Source organism: Ctenocephalides felis, unplaced genomic scaffold (genome assembly GCF_003426905.1).
Source record: "Ctenocephalides felis isolate EL2017-DRISC unplaced genomic scaffold, ASM342690v1 CF-g0.4_SCAFFOLD_03572, whole genome shotgun sequence".
NCBI classification, from domain to species: Eukaryota; Metazoa; Arthropoda; class Insecta; order Siphonaptera; family Pulicidae; genus Ctenocephalides; species Ctenocephalides felis.
The window spans coordinates 43,385,525-43,410,728 of record NW_020539726.1 but is presented as its reverse complement, the minus strand read 5'-3'; the positions used below and the strand labels follow the sequence as shown (position 1 = coordinate 43,410,728).

Genomic DNA, 25,204 nt, shown 5'->3' with positions numbered 1-25,204 from the left:
AATTTGCCTTCAAAGATGGAAAATATGTCTTTAAAGATGAAAATAATGCCTGCAAAGTATAAATAATGCCTGCAAAGATGGAAAAAATGTCTCCAAAAATGGAAATTGTCTTCAGAGATGGAAAAAATGGCTCCAAAGGTGGAAAAATCGCTCCAAAGATGTAAAAATGTGTCCAAAGATGAAAATTTGTCTTCAAAGCTGAAAAAAATGTCTCCAAAGATGGTAAAATGTCTACAAAGATGGAAAACATGTCTCCAAATGTGGAAATTGTCTTAAAATATGGAAAAAATGTCTCCAAAGATAAAAAAATCGCTCCAAAGTTGGAAAATTGTCTTCAAAATGGAAATAGTCTTCTAAGATGGAAATAGTCATCTAAGATGGAAATAGTCTTCTAAGATGGAAATAATATTCTAAGATGGAAAAATCGCTCCAAAGATGGAAATTGTCTTCAAAGATGGAAAAAATGGGTCCAAAGATGGAAAAATTAGCTGTAAATATGGAAATCGTCTTCAAAGATGGAAATTGTCTTCAAAAATCGGAAATTTGTCTCCAAAGATGGAAATGTCTTCAAAAATCGGAAAAATGACTCCAAAGATGGAAAAAATGGCTCCAAATATGAAAAAAATGGCTCCAAAGCTGGAAAATGTATCTCCAAAGATGGAAAAATGACTCCAAAGATGGAAAAAATGGCTCCAAAGATAGAAAATTAGTCTTCAAAGATGGAAAAAATGTCTCCAAAGATGGAAAAATGTCTCCAAAGTTGGAAAAATCGCTCCAAAGATGGAAAAAATGTCTCCAAAGATGGAAAAATGTCTCCGCACACACACACATGTATACATCAATTTTTTCTAAGGTATGCCAAAATGTTCAGAAGCCTTTGAAACGTAAATTTTCACTTTCGATTTTTTTGCGAATACTATAACTTACCCTACGAAAAATTAAAAACAACACTTCAAATAATCTCAAGTCTTCTCAATAATTAAACTCTGAGTGATGAAATTCAAAACAAAAGTCGACTCACTAGATGTCGTCTATAAGGGGCACTCGTACACACAGGTCGATTTATTCCTTTAGTATCATATCACACTAATTTAGAATAAAGTAGAATATTAACAACTTCAACTTACAAAATAAACACCAAATAGTCCTCGAAATTCTGAATACGTATATAACACCTTCACAAAATAAAGATAAAATTATTCATACGTGTTAGTAACTTAAATACTGCTAAATATATATATATATATATATATATATATATATATATATATATAAATTCATTATATTAGTACTAAAATACTAAAACATGTAATATACCTTTGTGTAGATGTGTTGGAAAGTCTGCATGTGTGTATATATTTTTATCAATCGATTGATATTTATATTTTGGTTTTAAAAACTACAGAATGTTTTTTAAATCAATTACGGTAATTTAGTCCGAATAAGCCCTGAAATTTGATTTCAACGGTTATTTACAAAATTCAAACTAAATATCTAATTTAATTTAATTTAATTCAAATAGCTGTTAAATTGTTAATAGGCGTTAATAGTACCAACATTTTTTTTAAACGATCACATAATATGAAGGATGGTAAATAGATAAAACGATTCACAATGATGTATAATAATATATTAATTTTGAAAATAAAATTGCTGAGACTTTATATTTTGTTTTCATCACTAAAGTAATTTTTTACTATGAATTTTATTTAAATGTGTGTGTGATGTTGTATTAATTATGTAAAATGTGTTGATTGATGTTTATATTATTATATCGACATGTTTTAGTACACTATTGAATCAGTTTTATGAAATTTATAAGTTAAAACTAAATCTACTCTACTCTACATGAATTAAGCTGATAGGCTATTTTTTGCAGCTGGATAAATGGTCGATTTGTGGTTCATTGAAATTTATACATTTTTAATATAATATCCATTGTATTTCTTGTAACCGTGAAAATTGTAAAAGAATCAATTAAGTACTAGATTAGGATCAACTGTATCAAATATTTACATTATCCATAAGCTTTTCCAAAAAGTGGACAAGTTCAAAAATTAAGGAAATTTTCTAAAGTAGGAGAAGGTCTCCAAAAAAAAGGGCTCCAAGAGGTAATATGAGTGAATAAAAATGAAAAAGAGAAAACGGCTCAAAAACAAGACGAGGGTGAGAATAGTAAAAATAAAAAATAATCCTAAAGCAGAAAAGTGATTCAAAAAACAGAACGCCCAAAAAATGAGAAGTTTTCCCCTTCTCAAAAGTAGAAAGGCGTTTCAAAAGTGAAACTTGTCCCCACAATGCAAAATAGTCTACAAAAAAAGAAAAGGGATCCAAAAGAAGGATGCAAAGGAGAGACAAGAAGGTCCCAAAAAAAAGCAGTTTTCCAAAATTTTCCTTTTCAAAAGTGAAAATCTTCTCCAAATATAAAAATTGTATCCAAAAACAAAAATAGTATGCAAACCAAGAATTTAAATCTAAAAGGAGGAGGAGGCGACTCAAAAAAAGGATGAAACGTCCAAAATTTAGGTTGCGTACTCCAAAAGTGACCTTTTCAAAAATGTCCTGAATATGGTCTCCAAAAGTTGAAATAGTATTCAAAAAAAAGTGAGAGGTAACAAAAAGTGAAAACATCCTTAAAGAGATCTCTCAATATAAAAATGGTTCCAAAACGTGGAAACAGTTTACAAAAGAGGAAAGGACATCCAAAAGGAGAAAACTGATCTAAAAGAAAAAAAGGTAAAAAAATAGAAAACGTACTCCTAAAATGACCTTTTCAAAATACACACAAAAAAGGTGGGAAGAAGTGGAAAAAGAGAAAAAGTTCTCCAAAAGTGAAAATTTTCTCCAAATGAACAAAAGAGGACCAAAGTGACCTTTTCAAGAGCAGAAAAGACCTGTAAAGGTAAAAATGGTCTCCAAAAGGAAAAAATAAACTCCAAAAAAAAGAAAGGTTTCCAAAAGTCGTCACAAGTAGAAATCCAAAAGTAGAAATTGACTCCAAAGATGAAAATGGTCTCCAAACTGTCTCCAATGATGAAAATTTTGTCTCCAAAGATGAAAATTTTATTTTTAAAGATGAAAATTGTGTTTCTAAAGTTGAAAAATTGGTCTCCAAAGATGGAAAATTTGTCTATAAAAGAGGAAACGGTCTGCCAAAGGAGGAAATGATCTCCAAAGATGATAAAATGGTCTCTGAAGAAAAAATGGTCTCTGAAAAAAAATTGCCTTCAAAAATGGTCTCCAAAGAAAAATGGTTTCCAAAGAAGGAAATTGTCCGCCCAAGAAGGAGAAAAGGTCTCCAAAGGAGAAAATAGTCTGCCCAAAGAGGAGATATGGTCTCCAAAGATGAAAATAATCTTTAAAGAAAAAAATGGTCTCCGAAGAAAAATTGACTTCCAAAGAAAAAATGACCTCCAAAGAAAAAATGGTTTCAAAAAATGGTTTCCAAAATAGTCTGCCTAAGAAGGAAATGGTCTGCCCAAAAAGAAGAAAAGGTCTGCAAATATGAAAATGGTCTACAAAGATGGAAATGATCTCCAAAAATGGTAATTGTCTCCAAAGATGGAAATGGTGTCCAAAGTTGAAAATGGCCTCCGAAGATGGAAATTGCCTCCAAAGGAAAAAATAACCTCTAAATAAAAATGACCTCCAAATAAAAAAAAGGCCTCCAAAGAAAAAAATGGTCTGCCTAAGGAGGAAATAGTCTGCCTAAGGAGGAAATGGTCTGCCTAAGGAGGAAATAGTCTGCCTAAAGAGGAAATGGCCTGTCCAAGGAGAAAAAATGGTCTACAAATATGGCTTCAAGGAGAAAACAGGCTCCAGAAGAGGTAATAAAGTATAAAGTTTTATAAATATGGCAATATGGTCTCACAAAACAGAAAATATTGAAGGTGGAAAAGGTCTCCGGTAGTGGCAAAAAATCTCCAAAAACAAAAAAGGAATTAAGGAAAAGAAAAGGGATCCAAGGGCAAAAAACAGATTCTAAAAATGGATCAAAATTATAAAAGAAGCATTAAAAAAGTAATGTCTGGTCAGGAAAAAAAGAATTTAGGAAAAGCTGAAAAAAGTCTTAGGAAAAGAATGACGGCTTTCAAAAAAGATGCTCTATTATAAAAGATATGACCAAGGTTATAAAATTAAGGAATCATTATAAAATAGGAAGATGACAAATAAAATTCCCGAAAGGAGAAGACATACACTTTATCAGATAATTCACGTTAGAGAGACAAAAATGGCTCCAACTCCCAAAAGTGTCTTGAACATTTCTTAAGGGAGCAAATAATTAAAAAGTAAATAAAATGCTAACAAATTTCAATAAACCACTAAATCGATCCACCAACATAGTCCTGCTGCAAATTCAGGAGCACTGACAGTTTTACTAATTTTCCTGTCAGTAATTCCTGTCGGTGCTCCTTTATAAAAAGCAATATAAGCATATAAGCAAAACCAAAACCAAAAATAAATAAATAAATAGTTGGTTAGTTACCGTGTTAGTACAACAAAGCCACAAGTAGTGTTGGTTAATGCGAAACTTCTTTTAGGCTTAGGCTCATTTAGATTAGTGCTCTAATCCCATCCTAGGTTGTCATTGAGACTTACTGTGGTTTAGTTTTGGGTGTTTTAATACATTTTTTTATAGTTTTAGAGGTGCTTGGCATGCAACTAGAATAGTACTATACTAGCTACTCGACTCGATTTTTGGTTATTCGACCGCATGCTTCCATGTTAAAGATTGAAGGAAGAATTCTACATGCTTTCTAAATGGGTAACAGTCTGTCGTAAAGGTAATAGTAAGGTCGAAGTCTAAATGATAGTGAAATTTTTGTATGCAATACTATTATAGTAATATTCATAGCAAATAAATAAAATAGTGAAAGAAACCCGCTAGATGGCTGCACCATTAAGGAGGTATTCTAGTGTAGAGCGATGAATTTTAGGTCATTTTTAAAGTGTCGTAAAAGAAAGCAATGGATATATTTTTACTATCCATTTTTTTATCACTTGTTTATTAATATTATTAAAATACAAAACAAAAATTAAAAAACAAAAAAGTTGAAAATTGTAAAAACTGGCAGCTGATAAAGTGGGTGGTCTCAAAAAATTGGCACCTCAGTCTTGACATAATTTCAGTCCTTCTAGCCATCGGAAATGCAAAAATTAAAAAGATTATTATTCAACAATGATGTCGCAATCGCCCGAACTAGCGATGAGTAAGAAATTTTTTTTTTACAAATTGGCGACCGTTTGAAAATAAAGTGTTTTTTTTACTGTTTTTTTGAGTTTCTCGAATTTTTTAAAAATAGTAAAAATTAGAATTTTGCCATAATCCTAGTTCGGGCTATAGATCGGTCTATAAACAAGACTCTCTGAACATTTCAAGTGAATCGGTCGAGTAGAACTCGAGAAATCGTGTCAACAGTACTGAAAAAGTCTGTATTGAGAAAAACGCATTTAAAGTTTTGCGTGAAGCCAAACCAGTATGGAGACCGAGTCAGTAAAATACCTATATCTCCGAAAATAATTCAAATTTTCAAAAACCTTCTCGTATCTATATTCTTAGATAGTTAAACTTTGAAAATATGAAATAAAAAAAATCGATTTTTTTTAATTTCTACACTAGAATACCCCCTTAAATTAAATCTAATGTTCTAGTATTTCCATCAATTCAATAACAAATATAAATATTAGGGTGTTCCATAATATGAACATTTTCGAATTTCTTTGCTCCCAAGGTCTCAAATGCTTCCAAATTAATAAAAAAATTTTTTCTAAAAGTTTTAGCTCCTAAAATTAATATTTAGATAGTCCGCACTTCAATTAAAAGTTTCGTGTATTTATTATTAAGTAAATTCTTGCGCCATCTGTGATATCAGACTTGTAATTTTGATGGCAATTTATTACTGATAATTTTAGCGTCAAAATCACCAATTAAATAAATAGTAGCATGCATATCTTGTTTGCATCATGAATTCTGTGTTTTATATGAAAAAACAAAACGAGGACCCAAATTCAAAATCTTATTTTCATTTGGTTTATATTATATTTTGACAATGCACACAATTAAATAAATTTCTAATTTAGAAAATGCAAAATATGTCTGAAACTGTGAAAAATGCAAGAGGTAAGAAAATTCGAAAAAAAGGTTATGGTTAAAGATTGTATGTTAAATGTTTCGAAATATATCATACTAAAACATTTCAGTATGTGAATTAAATTGTAAATAATTGCAACAAATTTATTGTTATTAATTACCAAAATTTAAAAACGCAAAAAGTATGATTTTACAATTTTTATAAAAAATATCCGACTGTTAAGTATCTAAACAATATTATTCAACGTATGGCTTGAGAGAAAAAAACAGCAATAGCTAAAACTATTTACTGATAATTTTAGCGTCAAAATCACCAATTAAATAAATATTTTGCTGCAAAATTAATTTTGATGCCATGATGAATAAATATTTCGTTGAACAGTCCACATGGATTTAGAGGTTAAGTGATTTATAAATATTTTTAAGTGTCATAATATTTGAGTACACAGATGGCGCAATCATTTACTTAATGACATATGTTAAAAATAAATATAAGAAACTTTTAATTGATTTGCGCACTACCTAAATGTTAATATTAAGAGCTAAAACTTTTGGAGGATTTTCTTTTATCAATTTAGAAGCATTTGAGCCCTTGGGAGCAAAGAAATTCGAAAACGTCCATATTAAGGACCACCCTAATAAATATATATAAACATTAAATTATAAATACAATAAAATTAGTTAACAAGTACTTATAACACTACAATATTAGTTAATTTCTTTTTAATTATAACAATATTATATTTAATTTAAAGTCTGTTCGTCTGTTCGTCTGTCCAGTATGTCCATTATGTCTGTTACTAACTCCACAGATTGTGCCTGCTGGGTCTGCGTCCATGCACTATCAGTCTGCCCGATGATTAATATCAAAAATAAAGAAAATTTGTAAATAATATCAAATCAAAGAGAAGAAATATACACACACATGCACATGCACATGCACCCAACAAATCATATAAATAAAAAGTAATGGTACTAATAAATTTTGTAAATGTTGTACACATACTTGGGGAACGTCCATTAATCACGTAATTGATCTTTTTAAGGATTTTTGGACTCCTCCTCCTCCTTGGTGATATTCAAAATTACCGCCCTTCCCCCCACCAATCATCAGATGTATTTTTAGTTACGAGAAAAAATTGTAAAATTTTTGATTTTTTTTGAAAATGTTTGAAAATGATATCATCTTACTATACCCCTCCTTCCCCCACGTAATATTTGGTAATTTTTTGTCAATCCCCCGCCCTCCTCCTAAAAACGTCACGTGATTAATGGACGCCCCCTTAGTGGAAAAAAGACGTGATAAATATTTTATATATAGAATACTTGTTTTTCTAGAAGTTTGACTACTAATATTTGGTCGAGACTCAAGCTTGGCAATATTTGGTTATCAAGAACTAAATTTTATAATATTTATCGAGGTTATTATTGTCGAAAAGCTTGTTGACCAATATTTGGATGTCGAGAAATAATTTTGCCAATATTTGATTATTGAGAAGTTTGTTGACCAATATTAGTCTATCAAGAAGTATATTAATTAATTTTTGGTTGTCGAAAACTAAGTGTTCGCGCCAATCAAAGCATGCGGTTATTATTGATATATATATATGAACAAAAAATCATCAATCGATAATCAAACCAAAATCAAATCAATCAATACGTAATCGAAAACATATTAAAATTATTGTAAATACTATTATAACTTATAAAATAAATATATACAGTTATCAATAAAGTATTTTACAATTGGTCCTTCAAAAAGTAAAGAAAAATTCAATCAAAAAAACATTGGTCCTTCGAGCCGGATTTGACGTCCAGTGGAAAAACACTAAGTTTGATAATATTTGGTTACCAAGAAGTTTGTTGACCAATATTTGGCTGTCGAGAACTAATTTTGACAATATTTGATTATTGAGAAGTTTGTTGGCCAATGTTAGTCTATCAAGAAATATTTTGACCAATATTTAGATGTTGAAAATGAAGTTTGAAAATATTTGATTTTCAAAAAGTTTGTTGACCAATATTTGGCTGTTGCGAACTAAGTTAGACAATATTTGATTATCGAGAAATTTGTTGACCAATATGAGACTATCAAGAAATATCTTGACCAATATTAGGCTTGACCAATATATTTAGATGTCGAGAACTGAATTTTACAATATTTGGTTATAGAGAAGTAAGTAAGCCAAAATCTGGTTGTCGAGAATTTCAATAACTCTTATTTGACTATCAACATCTCGGATAAAAATTTATCCGAAACTTAAATTATCGAAAACTACATAATAAAATAATTAATAGCCAAAGACTTTTATAATATTGGAACTAAGTTAAAAATAATGTACTATCGAGAACTAAATTGATCAACGAGAGACCATCAAAAAATTTAATAATTAGAACAATTGAAGAAAATTCAATATTTCTATATCAAAGATCACAATAAATAAAAATATTTAAAAGCACTTATCATATTAATTTAAAAAATTGAAGTGCAAGTATGATTAATAAAAGTATGTGTATATTTACAAAATTTATCATGCATTAATAATTAACAAAAAAAATCGCCCTTTGTAAAAAATATTATTGGCGATATTTTTTCTTTAAAATCTAATTATATAGGTATATAAATGTTAGTGCAAACTAAAACTAATAGCTTTATACTAATAAGAATCTACAGCTCCAAAAAGCTCTAAAAAGCTTAGAAATGCTTAAATAAAAAGCTCTACTCCTGTGTAGTAAGCGTGCAAAAGTTGTTAGTAATTTAAAATTATATATATATATATATATATACATATATATTTATATAAATAAATATATAATATTTATTTACATTCACTTACAATTAGATTAAATATATTAAAAGTTTTCATTCATACATCAAAATATTAGGATTGCAACTCTTATAAATTTTATTAATGTAAAATAAATTAAGATGTTAGAACTTAAACATAATGTGTAATTATATTGTAAATTTATAATTTGTTTCTATCACTATTTTTGGACTAACAAATACTTTATACATTTTATATTATATTCATCGAAGAATAAAAAAATTAATTCAAAGTTATCGAGAGTATAAATATTTCAATATTATCTACAATCAGTTGATTATTTAGTATTGGTGTACCGTTTGTTTTAAAATCCATGTCTAAATATAAAATAAATAATAGACAAACTGCACTTTAACTCATCAAATTTGCAAGATTGTAACATAAACGATGCGGCCAGAAAATAATATTAAAAAACATTATTGTACTTAAAGGGGTATTCTAGTGTAGGAATTCAAAAAAAACGATTTTATTTTATTTCATATTTTCAAAGTTTGACTATCTAAAAATACAAGTACGAGAAGGTTTTTGAAAATTTGAATTATTTTTGGAGATATAGGCATTTTACTGACTCGGTCTCCATACTGGTTTGGCTTCACGCAAAACTTTAAATGCGCTTTTCTCAGAACTTACTTTTTCAGTACTCTTGTCACGATTTCTGGAGTTCTACTCGACCAATTTATTTGAAATTTTCAGATAGTCTTGTTTATAGATCTATCTATAGTCCGAACTAGAATCATCCCAAAATTCCTACTTTTATTATTTTTAAAAAATTCAAGAAACTCAAAAAAAAATAGTAAAAAGAAACTTTTTTTCAAACAGTCGCCAATTTGTGAAAAAAAATTTTTTTTACTCATCTCTAGTTCAGCCGATTGCTACATCATTGTAGATTAATAATCTTTTTATGTTTTGCATTTTCGATGGCTAGGAGGGCTGAAATCATTACAAGACTGAGGTGCCAATTTTTTGAGACAACCCACTTCATCAGTTGCCAGTTTTTACAATTTTCAACTTTTTTATTTTTTAATTATTGTTTTGTATCTTAAAAATATGAATAAACAAATGGTTAAAACATGGATAGTAAAAACATTCATTGCTTTCTTTTACGACACTTTAAAAATGACCTAAAACTCATCGCTCTACACTAGAATACCCCCTTAAGCAATTCTCAAATGTATTCTTACGCGTGTGTGTAATTTTAATAAATCATTCTTTACTAATACAGCATCAAAAAAATGACAATTTTAATATTTGTTGTTTTATTACACAAATATAGTTCCTCCGCATAGTTGCAATCTCAATATTTAAAACCAGTAACGTGCAAACAGCCAACGACACCCATGCCTCGCATACATAAACAATCAAACCCTTCAATCAATTATCAAATAAATTAATTAATAAATAAATCAATTTCCTAATTAATAAAATTAAAAACTCACCCGCTCAATTCGAGCATTGAGCCCCTCCGGTTCTGCCTCCGGTGACTCGCCGTCACCGGAAACACTGTGGCAGGTTTGCCCAGACTGATCAGGTCGCCCGGGTTGCCCAACTCCGGGTAACTGATGTTTTCAATCACATTATTAGGGTTAGTCACACACAAACGAAAATTATACAAAATAATAATAATAGTTATAATAGATACTTGAATATGAGTGATGAGTTAAAATATTATAATCTTCTATATATATAAAAATAAGTCGGGTTTTCCTTCCTGACGAAATAACTCCAGAACGCACGAACCGATTTCGACAATTGCGCATTCGTTGGAAAGGTCTCGGGCCCCGCAAGGTTTATAACTAAGAAAATTAGTGGTGCGTGCCCTAATGAAAATTGCTGGGACTTCACGCACCGTATTTAAAAATTCGAGTAATGACATTAGTGAGAATTATCAGAATTATGTTTGGCTAAGTCAACGAACAATTCTTGCCGCCAAGAAATATGATGTACACGCACTAAATTTCACCACTCAATCAAAAATTGCTGGCGATTTGGTGACATACCAATGATTCCGACTGGTCTTCCGTTTGACTTCAAACGATTGCAATTACCAGTTCGCCTTGCGTTCGCAATAACAAGTCGCAAGGCCAATCGCTTAGTGTTAGCGGAATAAATTTCAAATAGATTATTCAGAAAATCATTGTCTTTTACATGGGCAGTTATACGTTGCCTGTTCGCGAGTTGGAAAACCATCCGCTTTGTTTGTGTTAACGTCAGACCAAAAAACAAAAAATGTGGTTTACCGATCACTTCCATGAAACGGATAATTTGCGGATTCACTTTCATTTTCAACTTAGAGAAGTTTAACTGAAAAACACTTAATTTTTGTAATCGAAATAAATTCATTACTGTTGTATAATAAAATCAAATTTTTCCTTTTCAAATATAAAACAAACAAAAAATTTCTTCATCTTTCTCACGAAACCACCTGGTGGCGAAACGGAGTTCGTCGGGTTTGCTAGTAAACTTATAATAGTCATAAAACTAAATAAATTAATGGTGTTGTCATGGCAACGTTATCGAAGATTCTGTTATGAGAACATTCCTCCACTTTTGTTTTTTTGTAAAATACGCCTGATCGCACGGCAAACAGATAAACATTTTCACACTAAGAAATAAGATTAAGATAGCGTTGTCATAACAACGCTATGCTATAAGGCAGAATTGTCCCATAAGTTCCAGATTTTAAAACTTTTTCAAGAAGTTTTCTCCCGAAAATCCGATTTCATTCTAAATCGTTTCACACCAAAATTGGTGTGAATGTGTATTTGAGATAAAATTTGATCATTCGTCAACGTTTTCTCAAAAACTACTGAACCGATTTCAAAAACTTAAAAGCCATTTGATGAAACTCGGTAAGAACTCGCGTTGATTAGTTTTGAACAATGATCAGCACAGACGTTTCTTTATAATTGTGCAGATAAAAGCAAAAATTTCATAAACGTTAACGAAAACATTTTCTAAACGCATTTTAAGACTTCAAAAACTTTCCAAAAGATATTAGCTAGAAATTGTTATGACAAGTCTCTTAATTGTTGAAAGAATTTTTGGACGATTTTGATGAAACTTTGTACGACGATAGATTTTTTAGTCTGAATTAACATATTAAAATATTATAGGCCTACGATAAGTATTTAAATTAAAAAAAATCATCGAAGTTTAGAACAAGCCGCGCGCTTTATCAGAATCTATGCCGAGCATTTTTTGTTCCGTATTTCGTATGCAGCTACTGATTACCGTTGACAAATTAATACATTTTGTACCTGTACATCATAATGTCAATATAAATATTCAGCAAAATTAATAAAATTGTAATAAATTATGTTTGATAAATAATAAACTTAAATAAAATATTTAAAATTATAATATTCTAACTCATCACTCTTTAAATTAATAACATCATTAATTATTCATACCAAAATACTGAATCATACTTAAATACATATAAATACTTATTATACAAATACTTATTATACAAAAACTACAGAATAAAATACCTATTATCAAACCTTTTCAAACTAAAAATTAGTTTCCAATTCAAAAATTATTTCACGATTACATTTTGTTTCAAAACTTCATAATTTTAAAAGTACTTTTCAACTAAAATACACATTAATTAAATACTTGTAAAATTGTTAAATCACACACATATAAATTCAAAACACTTACTGATAATAGTTATCGTATAAAACTTCCATGATATAAACTAAGGTTAAGGTTTTAATTTTTCGAACACTTTTTTCGAACAATTTAATTTTAAGAACACATTGTTGATAAAAGAAATATACTGACAGTGAGTTCTAGAAGTGACGCCCACCGAGGAAAAATTTTAGGTCTTAACTGACGCCAAATTTATTTAAAAAAATCAAAATCATCTGAGTTCCTTTCTAAAATGATTTACCTCCTTACTAAACATGGCTTTGGTCCAATTGAAATTAACTAAAATACATTGTTGTTAACAATATACCGCTATTCAAAGGGGCGCCCACTGCAGGGACATTCCCCTTAGTTTCAAACAAATAGCACTTCACTCCATCCATCCCATAAAATCAACCTTTCTCTTAATCTTTCCTTTCTACTCACTTGTCTCCCGTATAAGCAATGCTGTGGCTCCTCTTGCTGAAGTCCCTGCCCTCCGGGCCCTGCACCACGCTCTGGCTGCGGCCGCCCGCGCCGACGTTGTCAAGCTGCCTGCCGGAAGGTATCGGCGGCAGGTGGTCGACGCACATCCTGTGCAGGGAGGTGTCCGAGCCGGAGGCGCCGCTGTCTTTCCGGAACAGACCTATGACGGAGCGCACCTGTTTAGGCGGCGCTAAACCACCTGCATTTCGGTAATGGATACAGGCAAGGTCGAGGTAATGGATACAGGCGAGGAAAGATCACACAAGGTAAGACAAGGTCAGACAAAGTCAGACAAGGTCAGACAAGGTAAGAGAAGGTCGGGGAAGGTCAGACAAGGTCAGGAAAGATCAGACAAAGTTGAGGCAAGGTCAGGAAAGGTCAGGAAAGGTCAGACAAGGTCAGACAAAATCAGGAAAGGTGAAGCAAGGTCAGGAAAGGCGAGACAAAGTCAGGAAAGGCGAGACAAAATCAGGAAAGGTGAGACAAAGTCAGGAGAGGTCAGGAAAGGTGAGACAAAGTCAGGAAAGGTCAGATAAGGTTAAAAAACGTGAGGCAAGGTCCGGAAAGGTCAGACAAGGTCAGGAAAGGTCAGGAAAGGTCGGACAAGGTCAAGAAAAGTCAGGAAAGGCAAGACAAAGTCAGGAAAGACGAGACAAAGTCAGGAAAGGTGAGACAAAGTCAGGAAAAGTCAGACAAGGTCAGGAAAAGTCAGACAAGGTCAGGAAAAGTCAGACAAGGTAAGACAAGGTCAGGCAAGGTCAAACATGTCCAGGGAAAGTTAAATAAGGTCAGAAAATGTCAGACAAGGTCAGGAAAGGTCATGCAACGTAAGACAAGATCATGAAAGGTCAGACAAAGTCAGACAAGGCCAGACAAAGTCAGACAAGGTCAGACAAAGTCAGGCAAGGTCAGGCAAGGTCAGGAAAAGGCAGAAAAGGTCAGGCAAAGTTATGTTAGGGCAGAGGAATTTAGTAAGGGTTTTGAAGATTAGGTTAGAAATCATTTGGATTATGGAAGTGAGATTGAAAATATGTGACAAATTATAGATTAAAGTCATGTGAGGTTTACAAGATTGTGTGTGATATTTACAAGTGCAGAATAAATTTTAGAAATAAAAATTTGGAAGAAAAATTAAAAGAAGTGATAGAAAGATTAAGAAAAAAAAGAAATATGTATATAAAAATTGAAGCAACAAATAAAATTTAAGAAGTAGATAAAATGATATTTGACAAAAATAAATATAAGAATGATTTAATAAATTATTAATTATGTAGTCAAAAAATTAGAAAAAAAATTCAAAGACAACAATTAACAATTACAAAAATGAAATTAAAATAGATAGAATTAAAAAATAATACGAATATTTTTTTAATGGTAATGATTTCAGGATTCAGGTTTCACAGGATTGTGTAAGAAAATGGCAAGGATTGTGTAAGAAAAGAAAAAAAAAAACAAAAAAAAATGTGTGAGACATTCCAGCAAGGCGCATGCGCGTGTGAGTTACATTTACATCTATGCAACCTGATGTAAGTTAATAAAAATAAAAAATAATGCAATAAAATAATTAATGATTTTATATAATTTAGTAAAACTTTTTAAATTTAAAATACATCTTGATACTTAATTGTATCAACTTGTTTGTTTTATAAATGTATAATCCCTTTTTTCAAGGTGATGTACTTTTATCAGGATTTAAATATATATAAACAATTTTTTATTATTTATTGTATTGAACTAAGGTGCAAAATATCAAATAAAATCATATTTTCAAAAATTATATAAATTTTCCATCAGTTTCGCATAGATTGCAAATGAGCAACATGTTATATAAGCAACACTTTAAATATCAAACCAGAAACTTCTTAAAATATCATTACATAATAAATTTCAGAAACTAATAATGTCAAAAATTACTGTAAAATATGTTTTCCAATTCTATAAATATGTATAAACTTTAGAAATATCTTTTCGACATAGAAGTGGTTTTGATAATTCTCTTGTAGTAGTGTTTATATTTACACACTGTTTTTACAAAATAAAAAATAAACGAAATAAAACTTTCAAGTTGCAAATATTGTTGTAAAGGAAAAACTTCCAAGATTTCATTCTTTTCCAAAAAATTTTAAAATTAAACTTGTTACGTAACAGTGACGTTTATCATATGTTGTCTAGAAAGTAAAGACAGTTGTGTCCTTTGTGTTACGTAATGGTTACGTACATTAAATCCTTTACTCTTGATGTCTACTTATTAAAATTAGTGAAACAACCTACAAAATCAAACGCGAAAAAGCAAGAAAAAAAGAAAAACTTCCAAGATTTCTTTTCTTCCAAAAATTTTCAAAATTGTGTCCTTAAAGTTTCGTAAGGGTTACGTACATTAATTCTTTTTCTCTTGTTGTCTACTAATTAAAATTAGTAAAACAATCTGCAAAATCAAACGCGAAAAAGCAAGAAATTTATTTTACTTGCAAATATTGTAGTGGAGGAAAAACTTTCAAGATTTCATTTTTTACAAAAAATGACAAAATTGTGACCTTAAAGTTAAGTAATGGTTACAAACATTAAATCTTTTACTCTTGTTGTTTACTGATCAAAATTAGTAACAATCTACAAAATCAAACGCGAAAAAGCAAGAAAGTTATTTAAGTTGCAAATATTGTTGTAAAGAAAAAATTTCCAAGATTTCATTTTTATTCGAAACTTTCCTCACTAGATAAACTTGCTACGTAACAGTTACGTTCATAAAATGTTGTCTAGAAAGTAAAGGCAGTTGTGTCCTTTGTGTTACGTAACGGTTACGTACATTACAGTACGTTTACGTTTTGTCTCGTTATTTACTGATTAAAATTAGTGGAACAATCTACAAAATCAAACGCGAAAAAGCAAAGAATTTATTTCAAAATAAATAAAAATTCAAACAATACATACACACATACACACAAATCTACAAAACAAAACTAAGTTACACAACAAAATATTTACAGCCAGATTAACATCTTTTATTCGCTTTCTCATTAGAATTGTTTGCTGAATTCGGACCTATTTAATAAAAGCAAAGACTAACATCAACAAACAGAAAAAATTAAGTTAATTATAAAAAAAGTTAAATTAGTAATCGCGACAATCTTAATCTAACTATAGATTCAAATCTAAAAGGATTTGTGCTTGAATTTTAAATTTTGAAATGAAAAAGTACAAGGCGACTCCAAGTGAAATAAAAATGTATAAACCATAAAATAATTTATATATAAAATAATTTATGGTTTTATTTAATAATTTAATAATTTATTATATGGTTTAATTAATAGATAAAGAAGTTTGAAAAGTTTGAAAATTAAATGAGAAACATTAAAGTTTCTATTCTCTTTTCATATCCATTTGAATATACAACTTGCCGATAGGTCTATTTAATTATCTGGCCAATTGAAACCAATTTGTTTTAAACATAAAAAAATAATATAATTAATAATATAGAAAATATTATACCTCGAATTCTTAGCCTGCAGGTTCAGGTTAGCATGAATAAAAAATCATTACGTAAAATTTTGAAACTTTTTAATTCTAATCACTAAATATTATATTAATAATTAAATTACTAAATAAATATCAAAAGGGAAAGGATAAAATTTGTATGAATTAATTGTTTCTTAAGTTTAGCAATTTTTTAAATTTATTTAGTAATTTTTTTACTGTAACAATTTGTTTTTGTCAATCGAAACTAAAATAAGTTTATTGTAAAAATAAGAATAAAAAACAAATAAAAACTTAAATGCAAAAAATAAACTGAGAATAAAATAAAATATAAATAAAATAAAAAGTTTGTAAGAACGTAACAATTTATTTTGTTTAAAAAAAAAATAAAATCTCAAAATATATCTTGTATATTCTTTTGCAATGATGTATTTAAATATACTCCTTCTAAACGATTATTCGGATTTAGATAAATCTTTCTGAAGTTTCTTAAAGAAATTTTTTAGGATGTATGTGATTATAAAAATATAGTAATATTGTAGAAATAAATGGAAATAATTGCAAAAAACATTACTTGGCATTGAAAACAAATGAAAACTGTCATCTGCCAAAAATTTCAATTTACTTATGAGTCTAGGCAATATCAGGATATGTATAATAAATTCATGATTATTTCTAAGAAAAATATAATGTCTACATTATTATTGCAAAAAGCAGCTGAGATGTGCAAAAATTAAAATAATCTAAGATACAGTATATGTATGGCAGATTGAATGATACACATACGAACAGGATTTGACAAATTAATTTTCATTATTATCATTTATTATTTATTGGAGAAACCTTGTACTTTTTCCATACAACTACACTACACTAAGTATTTTAAATAAATAAAAAAATAAATCAATTTTTCGACTTGCCTAAGAAGGTGGCCGAAGGCGAATTGTAGGCCAAATACTCCTTATTGCTGGCCCAGGCTGGAAATTCGGACTGCTGAAGGGCCCCTTCGTCCGACTCGTCGCCACGTTTCCAGGGCAGGACACTTTCGGTGGCCGTTGGGGTCGATACGCGGGGCTCACCTAAAAAATACAAATGCAATGTTGTAGATTATTTAATTTTGTATGAATTTGCCGAATATTTCATTCTGATCGGACGAATGGTTTGCAAGTTACAAGAGTTGTAATAAACAAACGCGCGCGAACGAGTTGTCGTACTATATATAGTACAGCGGGTCAATTATGGTAAAAATGTTATGACGACAAATGTGGGCATGTGGGGGCTCATTTGAAAGGTCTCGAAGAGCCCTATACGAATATCGAAGTTATGGACCCGATAAGGCAATAGGGTTCCGTACAAGATAAATAGGTAAGAATCAAAGAATATTTCCAAACGCCATTTTAAAGAAACGGACTTTCTGTACGGTCTTATAATTTTAGATAATATTGTAGATAATTTAATTTTAAACAAATTTGCCGAATGTTGCAATTGAATTGAACGCACGGTTTAAAAGTTATCACACATCGCGCTCAAACGAGTTGTCGTACTATATATAGTACAGCGGCTCAATTATGGTACAAATTGTTATGACGTCAAATGTGGGCATGCGGGGGCTCGTTTAAAAAGTCTCGAATAGCCCTACACAAATATTAAAGTTATGAACCCAAAAAAGCAATAAGGTTCCGTACAAGATAAATAGCTAAGAACCAATTAACAGTTTCAAACGCGATTTTAAAGTACACCGAGTTGCTGTAATTACTTATAATATTAGACAATATTGTATATAATTCAAATTTGAACAAATTTGCCGAATGTTGCATTTAAATCAAACGAACCGTTTAAAAGTTACAAGAGTTGTAATCAACAAATGCGCGCAAACGAGTCGTCGTACTATATACGAGGTCTGTTCAAAAAGTACCCGGAATTTTCGTTTTTTCAAAAAAATATTTATTTATTCGTCTACATTAATGTGGTCCCCTTCAAAGTAGTCCCCCCCCAGATATAATACACTTATGCCAGCGTTTTTTCCAATTTTCGAAGCACCCTTGATATTCACTTTTTGATATGTCCTTGAGCACTCTCAGCGATTTTCTTCAATCGAGGAAAACCGCCGTCCTTTCATGGGTCTCTTCAACTTTGGGAATAGGAAAAAGTCACACGGAGCCATATCTGGTGAATTTTTGCACTTTGCAACACTTTATTTCATTTTTTACGCAAAATTTAATACAAATTCTTTGACTTTTCAATTCTTCCATTGTAAAAATCGCCGAGCTCAGAAAAACACGTCGAACCTTAGCGACTACCACAGACAAAGTAAACAGTGAATATAGCTGAAAATTTCATCATACTTTAGGGGCATGTATACCAACACAATAAAAAAAATTTTGACAATCAGACACTCCAGACCCGCGAAATTTAATTATTAGTAATTCCGGGTACTTTTTGAACACACCTCGTATAGTACAGCTGGTCAAAAGTGGTAAAAATGTTATGACGAAAAAGGTAGGCATATGAGGGCTAGTTTGAAAGGTCTTGAAGAGCCCTATACGAATATCAAAGTGACAAAATAGGGTTCTATGACTAAAAATCAATTTTGATTCAATTTACCTTCGGAGTCCCTCGATATTCTCTTCACCGGTCGATCAGGCGACATGGCAGATTCTTGTTCTTCGAAAATAAAAAACAACAAGTTAATTAATGATTATGATAATTATTAAATACTAAATATTTACATTACAGTGCTTTATATATAGATATCATACATTGATTTAATGCACGAAGCAAATACTTAATACTTGATTATTTTTAATTTTATACGATTTCCGACGTTTCGACACAATATTTGGTCAATGAAAGTTGATTAAAATATTTGAGGAAAGTGCTTTCTATTATTTTTTTATGATAATTATTTTTGAACAAATAAATTTATATTTTAATTTAACTATAAAATAACCAAAGATCTTAGGAACATAAAGAAAAAATAATAATTCCTCTAGTAAAATCATTGCACTGTTAATTTCTAACGCTTTGATGACACAATATTATTTCGAAACGTCAGAAATAAATTATGGGACCGATTCTGCCGCATAACAGAAAAATGTTATGGCAAGGCTATGTTATAAAGAACATTCCATACTAAATATTAAAAAAGCCATGTGATTGCTGCGCAGTCAGGGATAATTCTCAGGTTGTCATATAGAAAACCAAACCTAGAAACCACACAACGATCTTAGATAACAGGGTCTTTCTGACTCAGCTTCATAACATACGAATGACGTTGCAGTTTGTGTATAAAACGCCTGAATGCGCAGCAAATACATGACATTTTAACAGTTTCCAGTATGATTCAGTAGCATAATGTATGCAAGTTGGAGCGTAACTTGGTCTTGCCATAACATTTTTCTGTTGTGCGGCAAAATCGGTCCCTAAGTATATAAATAATAAAAGTATATTACCATCCATAACTATTTTCAAAAAATAAATACGAAATATATATACTTTCCATATATACACATGCAAATACTATCAGTAGAAGGCCGAGACCAAAACAAAACTTGCACCGATAAAAAAGTTTAATAAACAATATTATTATTATTTTTACAAATATTGGCAAGTTATTTTTTTATTTTGGTCTAAGTCTAAAGGATTTGTGCAAGATAAAGCGGAATAAGTATAAATAAAAAAATAGTATAAGAATAAATAAATAAATATTGTCTACCAACACTGACTACACAACTCAACTTCGATTCAATATTTAATAATAATTAATAGATATAATATTATATATTATAAATATTAATAAGCAAAGCGATATACATAATTATATATAATTAAAATAATTAAATTTCAGTCGACGATAAGGGCAAAATATTCAACAAATTGGGTTACCAGAAAGTTTTGTCATTTGTCTTTGTCTCAAGCCAGGTGTACGGTATTCTTGGAACATCTTTTCTGTCGAGTTTTTATTGTAAGGTGATTTTATTATTATTATTTTATTTAATTCTTATATGTATTAGGATAAATTCTTGTGATGATCTTACCTCATATTTATAAGAATTAAATAAAATAATAATAATAAAATCACCTTACAATAAAAACTCGACAGAAAAGATGTTACAAGAAATACTAGCGTCGTGTACATCGGGCTCAACGGATCAACCGATTTGAATGATTCAAAAACCATTCGATTCCTATTGAAAGGGAGATGTGCTGATTAGTTTTTGGCAAAGGTAGGTCCAGCCGTTACGGAGATACGAAGCAAAGAGCGCCAAAAATAGAAATCGAGTTTTTGAGAGAATGGAGCATCCGATTTTGATGATCTAAAAAACATTCAATTCGTAATGATGGAGAGAAATGGTGATTAGTTTTTAGCAAAGGCAGGTCCAGCCGTTTCGGAGATACCGAGCTAAATGGGTAAATAATGGCAGTTTTTAAGAGTATCAAACATCCGATTTGATTGTTTCAAAAAACTTTTTGCTTGTGTTGACGAAACGATTGCTTTTAGAGAAAGGTTTTATTTTGAATATCAAAAATAATTAGGATTTAAATCCCACTTATATACTTGAAATAAATAATTTTAACTTTGCAATTCGGTTCATATAATTCTTAGAAATATGAGATAAGGTCTTTCATTTTAAATTCGATTGATTAAGTTTTGTTCATTTATTTTTCGTGTAAACATATTAAACGTCGTCCAATTCATAAGCTTTTATATTTTGTCTATAAAATAAGAATAATGAAAGCTACCGTATTTATAATAAGGGGGCGTGCATTAATCACGTGATCAATTTTTTAAGGATTTTTGGACACTCCCTTCTCCTTGGTATACGTAGTTATATTCAAAATCATCCCACCTTCTTCAGCAAACACACGTGTATTTTTAGTTACAAAAAAAAATTGGAAAATTTTTGATTTTTTTTTAATATGTTTAGATTATTTTTAAAAAATTCAGGTAAAAAATACATACACCTGATATCTTACTATACCCATACTTTCCCCACGTAATTTTTTGTCAAATACTCCCCCTCCACCTAGAAACCTAAGGTGATTAATGGACGCCCCTTAATCTATTTGAAAATATTTAATATTCTTCAAATATTTCATTAAGGTACGGAAAGTTCCTGCAATTTGCCTTAAGGCACGATGCCATACACCACTAGTTTGGGTTAAGCTTTCACTCATTGTCCATCAAATATAAAATTATCATGAAAAATAAATCAAGTGGAAACCATGGGGGCGAAACCATACTTGTTTATCTATGGGGGCGTCCATTAATCACGTGAGGTTTTTAGGGGTAAGGGGGGTTTGACAAAATATCACGTGAGGGAAGGAGGGGTATAGTAAGATATCACGTGTATTTATTTTTCAACTGCATTTTTTTTAAAAATCCAAGCATTAACAAAAAAAATAGAAAATTATACAATTTTTTCTCGTAACTAAAAATACACGTTATGTTTGGTGGGGGAGGGGGGTAATTTTCAATATCACCACGTATCACCAAGGAAGAGGGGGGATCCAATAATCATTAAAAAGTCGATCACGTGATTAATGGAAGCCTCATATGACCTAAAAGTACCCCAAGTTATAAAACTATATATTCGAAATGTAACTACTTTCGTTTCACTCTTCACCTTAAGGGGGTTGTTCGTTTTTTCGTTACAAAAAATGCAAGGTATTTATTTCTGTTTTTCTCGAAATGTATTTATCATAGAGACATGCGGTTTCTTTTAAACAAAAATTACAAAATCATAGAATATTACAAAGTTTTCTTCTTTTTTTTCGCCGTCATTTTTTAACCAGGGGGCGCAAAAGTCGGCCTTGCAAAATCGATCTCTTTTGCGGTGCCACAGATAAATTCGTTGCGCATCGCCCGAAACAAAAAAAAAAGAAACTACGTTGAAGAAGAAGTTTGAATCGAGTCCCCCTACCAAAATGAAAGAAAAAAAGCAAGAAGAAAAAAAATGGCAGCTATTTAAAAAAAATTTTGCGAATTAGAATAGAGATAAATATATCTATAACTTCGTCAAAAAAATAGATATTGAGATGATTTTTTTTAAAATAATTCTAAGGTTTTTAGCTTTCATAATATCAAAAAATCTTAAAACCGAAACAAAGAAAAATAAAAAAAGAACAACCCCCTTAAAGCAGGGTCTCCATACTGCACGGTACGCCGCGTAAAGCGAGGGTTTACTGTAGTGCAGTATGGAAACCGCGCTATGAGAGACTCAGAGTTAGTACAAATCGCACCATTTTTATCGTGCTGTATGGAGACCCAGGAATACAACTTGAAGTAGGAGTAATATGTGCGAAATGACATAGACACCTTATCCAAATATTGGCGCGACGCAGCAGTCAGTTCAAACGTGTTCTTAGACAGCTATTATATAATCAGGCATGTCTAAAAGATGAAAGTCGATAACAAAACTTACAATAATTCCCTTTTGATATCAAGTTACTAGAATCACTCATAGGTTGCGCAAGGAACTTATGGCCGTTTAACAAAAACCGTGTAATAAGTCCGTGTAGTTGGAGGGATGTCGGATTTTTAGCTCCGCGTAGTATGGGAACCGTGTTAACCGAGAATTTACTCTAATCGAAATGTATCCACAACTACTTTCGTTTCGTATAAAATAAATAAAAATTCAGGTATACAAAATTACTTTAAAGTTCAACCAACTACAAAGATTCTACAATACTGGCACAAGCTCCTCAAAAACCACTACAAAAACACCGAACCCCTAATATTCCCCAACCTTCTCCGAAACTTTGCATCGACGGCCTACTCTGCTCCCTCCTCCTCCAAGGCAACGATACTTCGGCCGCCGTCGGCTTGAGCCCTACATCGCTTCGGGCGCTCTCGTCGCTGCCGCCTTCGGGCGTCTTGGCGGCGGTCGCGTAAGTTCGTGCCAGCCTCGTTTTTCGGGGATCGAACCCGGAAGACGCGAGATTTGATTAATTAATTCGTTCGTACTACTAGAGGCGGACAATTTGGTAATAGAACCACCGCCGCCACTGATGCTATTCGAACTTGTCGTTGTATTTCTTAAAGCTAACGTAAAATTTCTGGAAGGATGATTGCTGGTCGTTGTGACCGTCGTCGGCGAGAGAAAAGGGTTCGAGTTAGGGATTAAGAGGGTATCAGATTTGGTGGGTTCACCTGGGTAAATAATAAAAAATACATACAAGGCAAACAATTGTAAACATATAAATATATATATATATATATATATATATATATATATGTATATATGTATATATGTATAACCATTCCATTTCCATGCAACATCAACAACATTCACAATCAACAATTACGTAATTAGTTATTATTAAATCAATGATTTTTTTTCGTTGAGTTGGTTTTTTGTGTTTTGGTTGGTAGCCGTAGACAGTTGGCAGCCGTGGTGGACACACAAGCACATAGTGGGCACAGACAGGAAATGGGAGAAAAAAGACAAGAAATATGCATTAATAAACGATTCAAATAATATTGTATGATTAATGGGGCAATCTGCCGTAACAGAGCTCATAAAATAACGTTGTCATGGCAACAGAGCTCTCTTATGCTTGTTCTTGGAGGTGAAAATTGTGAAAATGTCTTATCTATTTGTTGTGCGATCAAGCGTATTTTAAAATAAACAAACAAGGAAGAATCTTATGATAACTGCACAATCTAGAATTCTGTTATCATAACATTCTCCCTTGCTTTGTTTATTTGTAAAAAACTCTTGATCGCACGGCAAATAAAGAGACATTTTCATAATTTTCACTATAAGGAATAAGCATAATATAGCGTTGTCATGACAACGCTATTTTATAAGCTATGTTACGGCTGAAGTGTCCCATAAATTTAATAGAAAAAATTGTTAGAAATTTATTGTTGTTCATATATATATTGTTCAATAGAGGTATATCTATATTAATTGATAAGTTGAGGAACTTTAAAATTAGGTCGTTCATGTAGTATTAATGTCGCCTGATGCCATTGAAGTAATAATAATATGTCTCGAATATTAAGAAAGCAATTCTCCGGATTAAAAAGTTATGTTACCGGTCTCTTTGGTTGAATAATCGCATGAGTTGGTGATCACAAACTGTCAAAGGGCTATTTTGTGCTTTCGATCAGGCGTTTTACATTAAACCTAACCTCCAAATTACACAACAGTCAAATAACAATGTTAGCATAAGTGCAACAATTTGTTGATGACACACGCGTAAAGTTATATTCAGACGTTTGTGCCATTTTGAGGTTAGGTTTTAGAAGTTACATTGTGTAAAACGTTCCATAGAACAGCAAAGACAAAGCTTTTTGACAGTTTGCGACTACCGACTCATGCAATTATTCAACAAAAGTGACCGTCTTTGTAACATAATTATTTTATCTGAAAATAGACTCCTAAAAATTGTTAAAATTTCTCTATAAATATTTTTTAGAGAATTTTAAAGTTGATACATGATAACATATTGAATATTCCTCGTCTATTTATTAAACATTATTATATTAAATATATTTACGCCAACAATAATTTTCCAACTCTAAATTTCTAAGTGTTTTATTGAAAATCGTGTAGTAAATTTAGAAACAGACAATATTCTACGACCAATCAGTAAAAAAAAATGTGTGAAACGATTAGTGCAAATTAGAAATGTGCTGAAAAATTTCAAAAAGTCAAGATTAATTTTATGAAAAATCAAAAAGTTCTCA

The 25,204-nt window shown here is 30.8% G+C and overlaps 1 protein-coding gene across 3 annotated transcripts in view; it reads right to left on the bottom strand.

Annotated features, from left to right (window-relative positions):
* Positions 1-25,204, bottom strand: part of LOC113387999 (sodium/hydrogen exchanger 3-like) — a 133,472-nt gene that overhangs the window by 5,813 nt on the left and 102,455 nt on the right. For 2 of the 3 annotated variants that reach the window (XM_026625410.1, XM_026625408.1), the window contains 4 exons: positions 19,111-19,170; positions 17,427-17,585; positions 12,997-13,234; positions 10,356-10,475 (listed from right to left, as the gene is read on the bottom strand). In XM_026625410.1, coding sequence (XP_026481195.1) covers positions 10,356-10,475; positions 12,997-13,234; positions 17,427-17,585; positions 19,111-19,170 — 577 coding nt within the window. Of the gene's footprint in view, positions 1-6,768; positions 6,941-10,355; positions 10,476-12,996; positions 13,235-17,426; positions 17,586-19,110; positions 19,171-25,204 lie in introns of those variants that run through there. The other variant, XM_026625411.1, reaches the window with a different exon arrangement.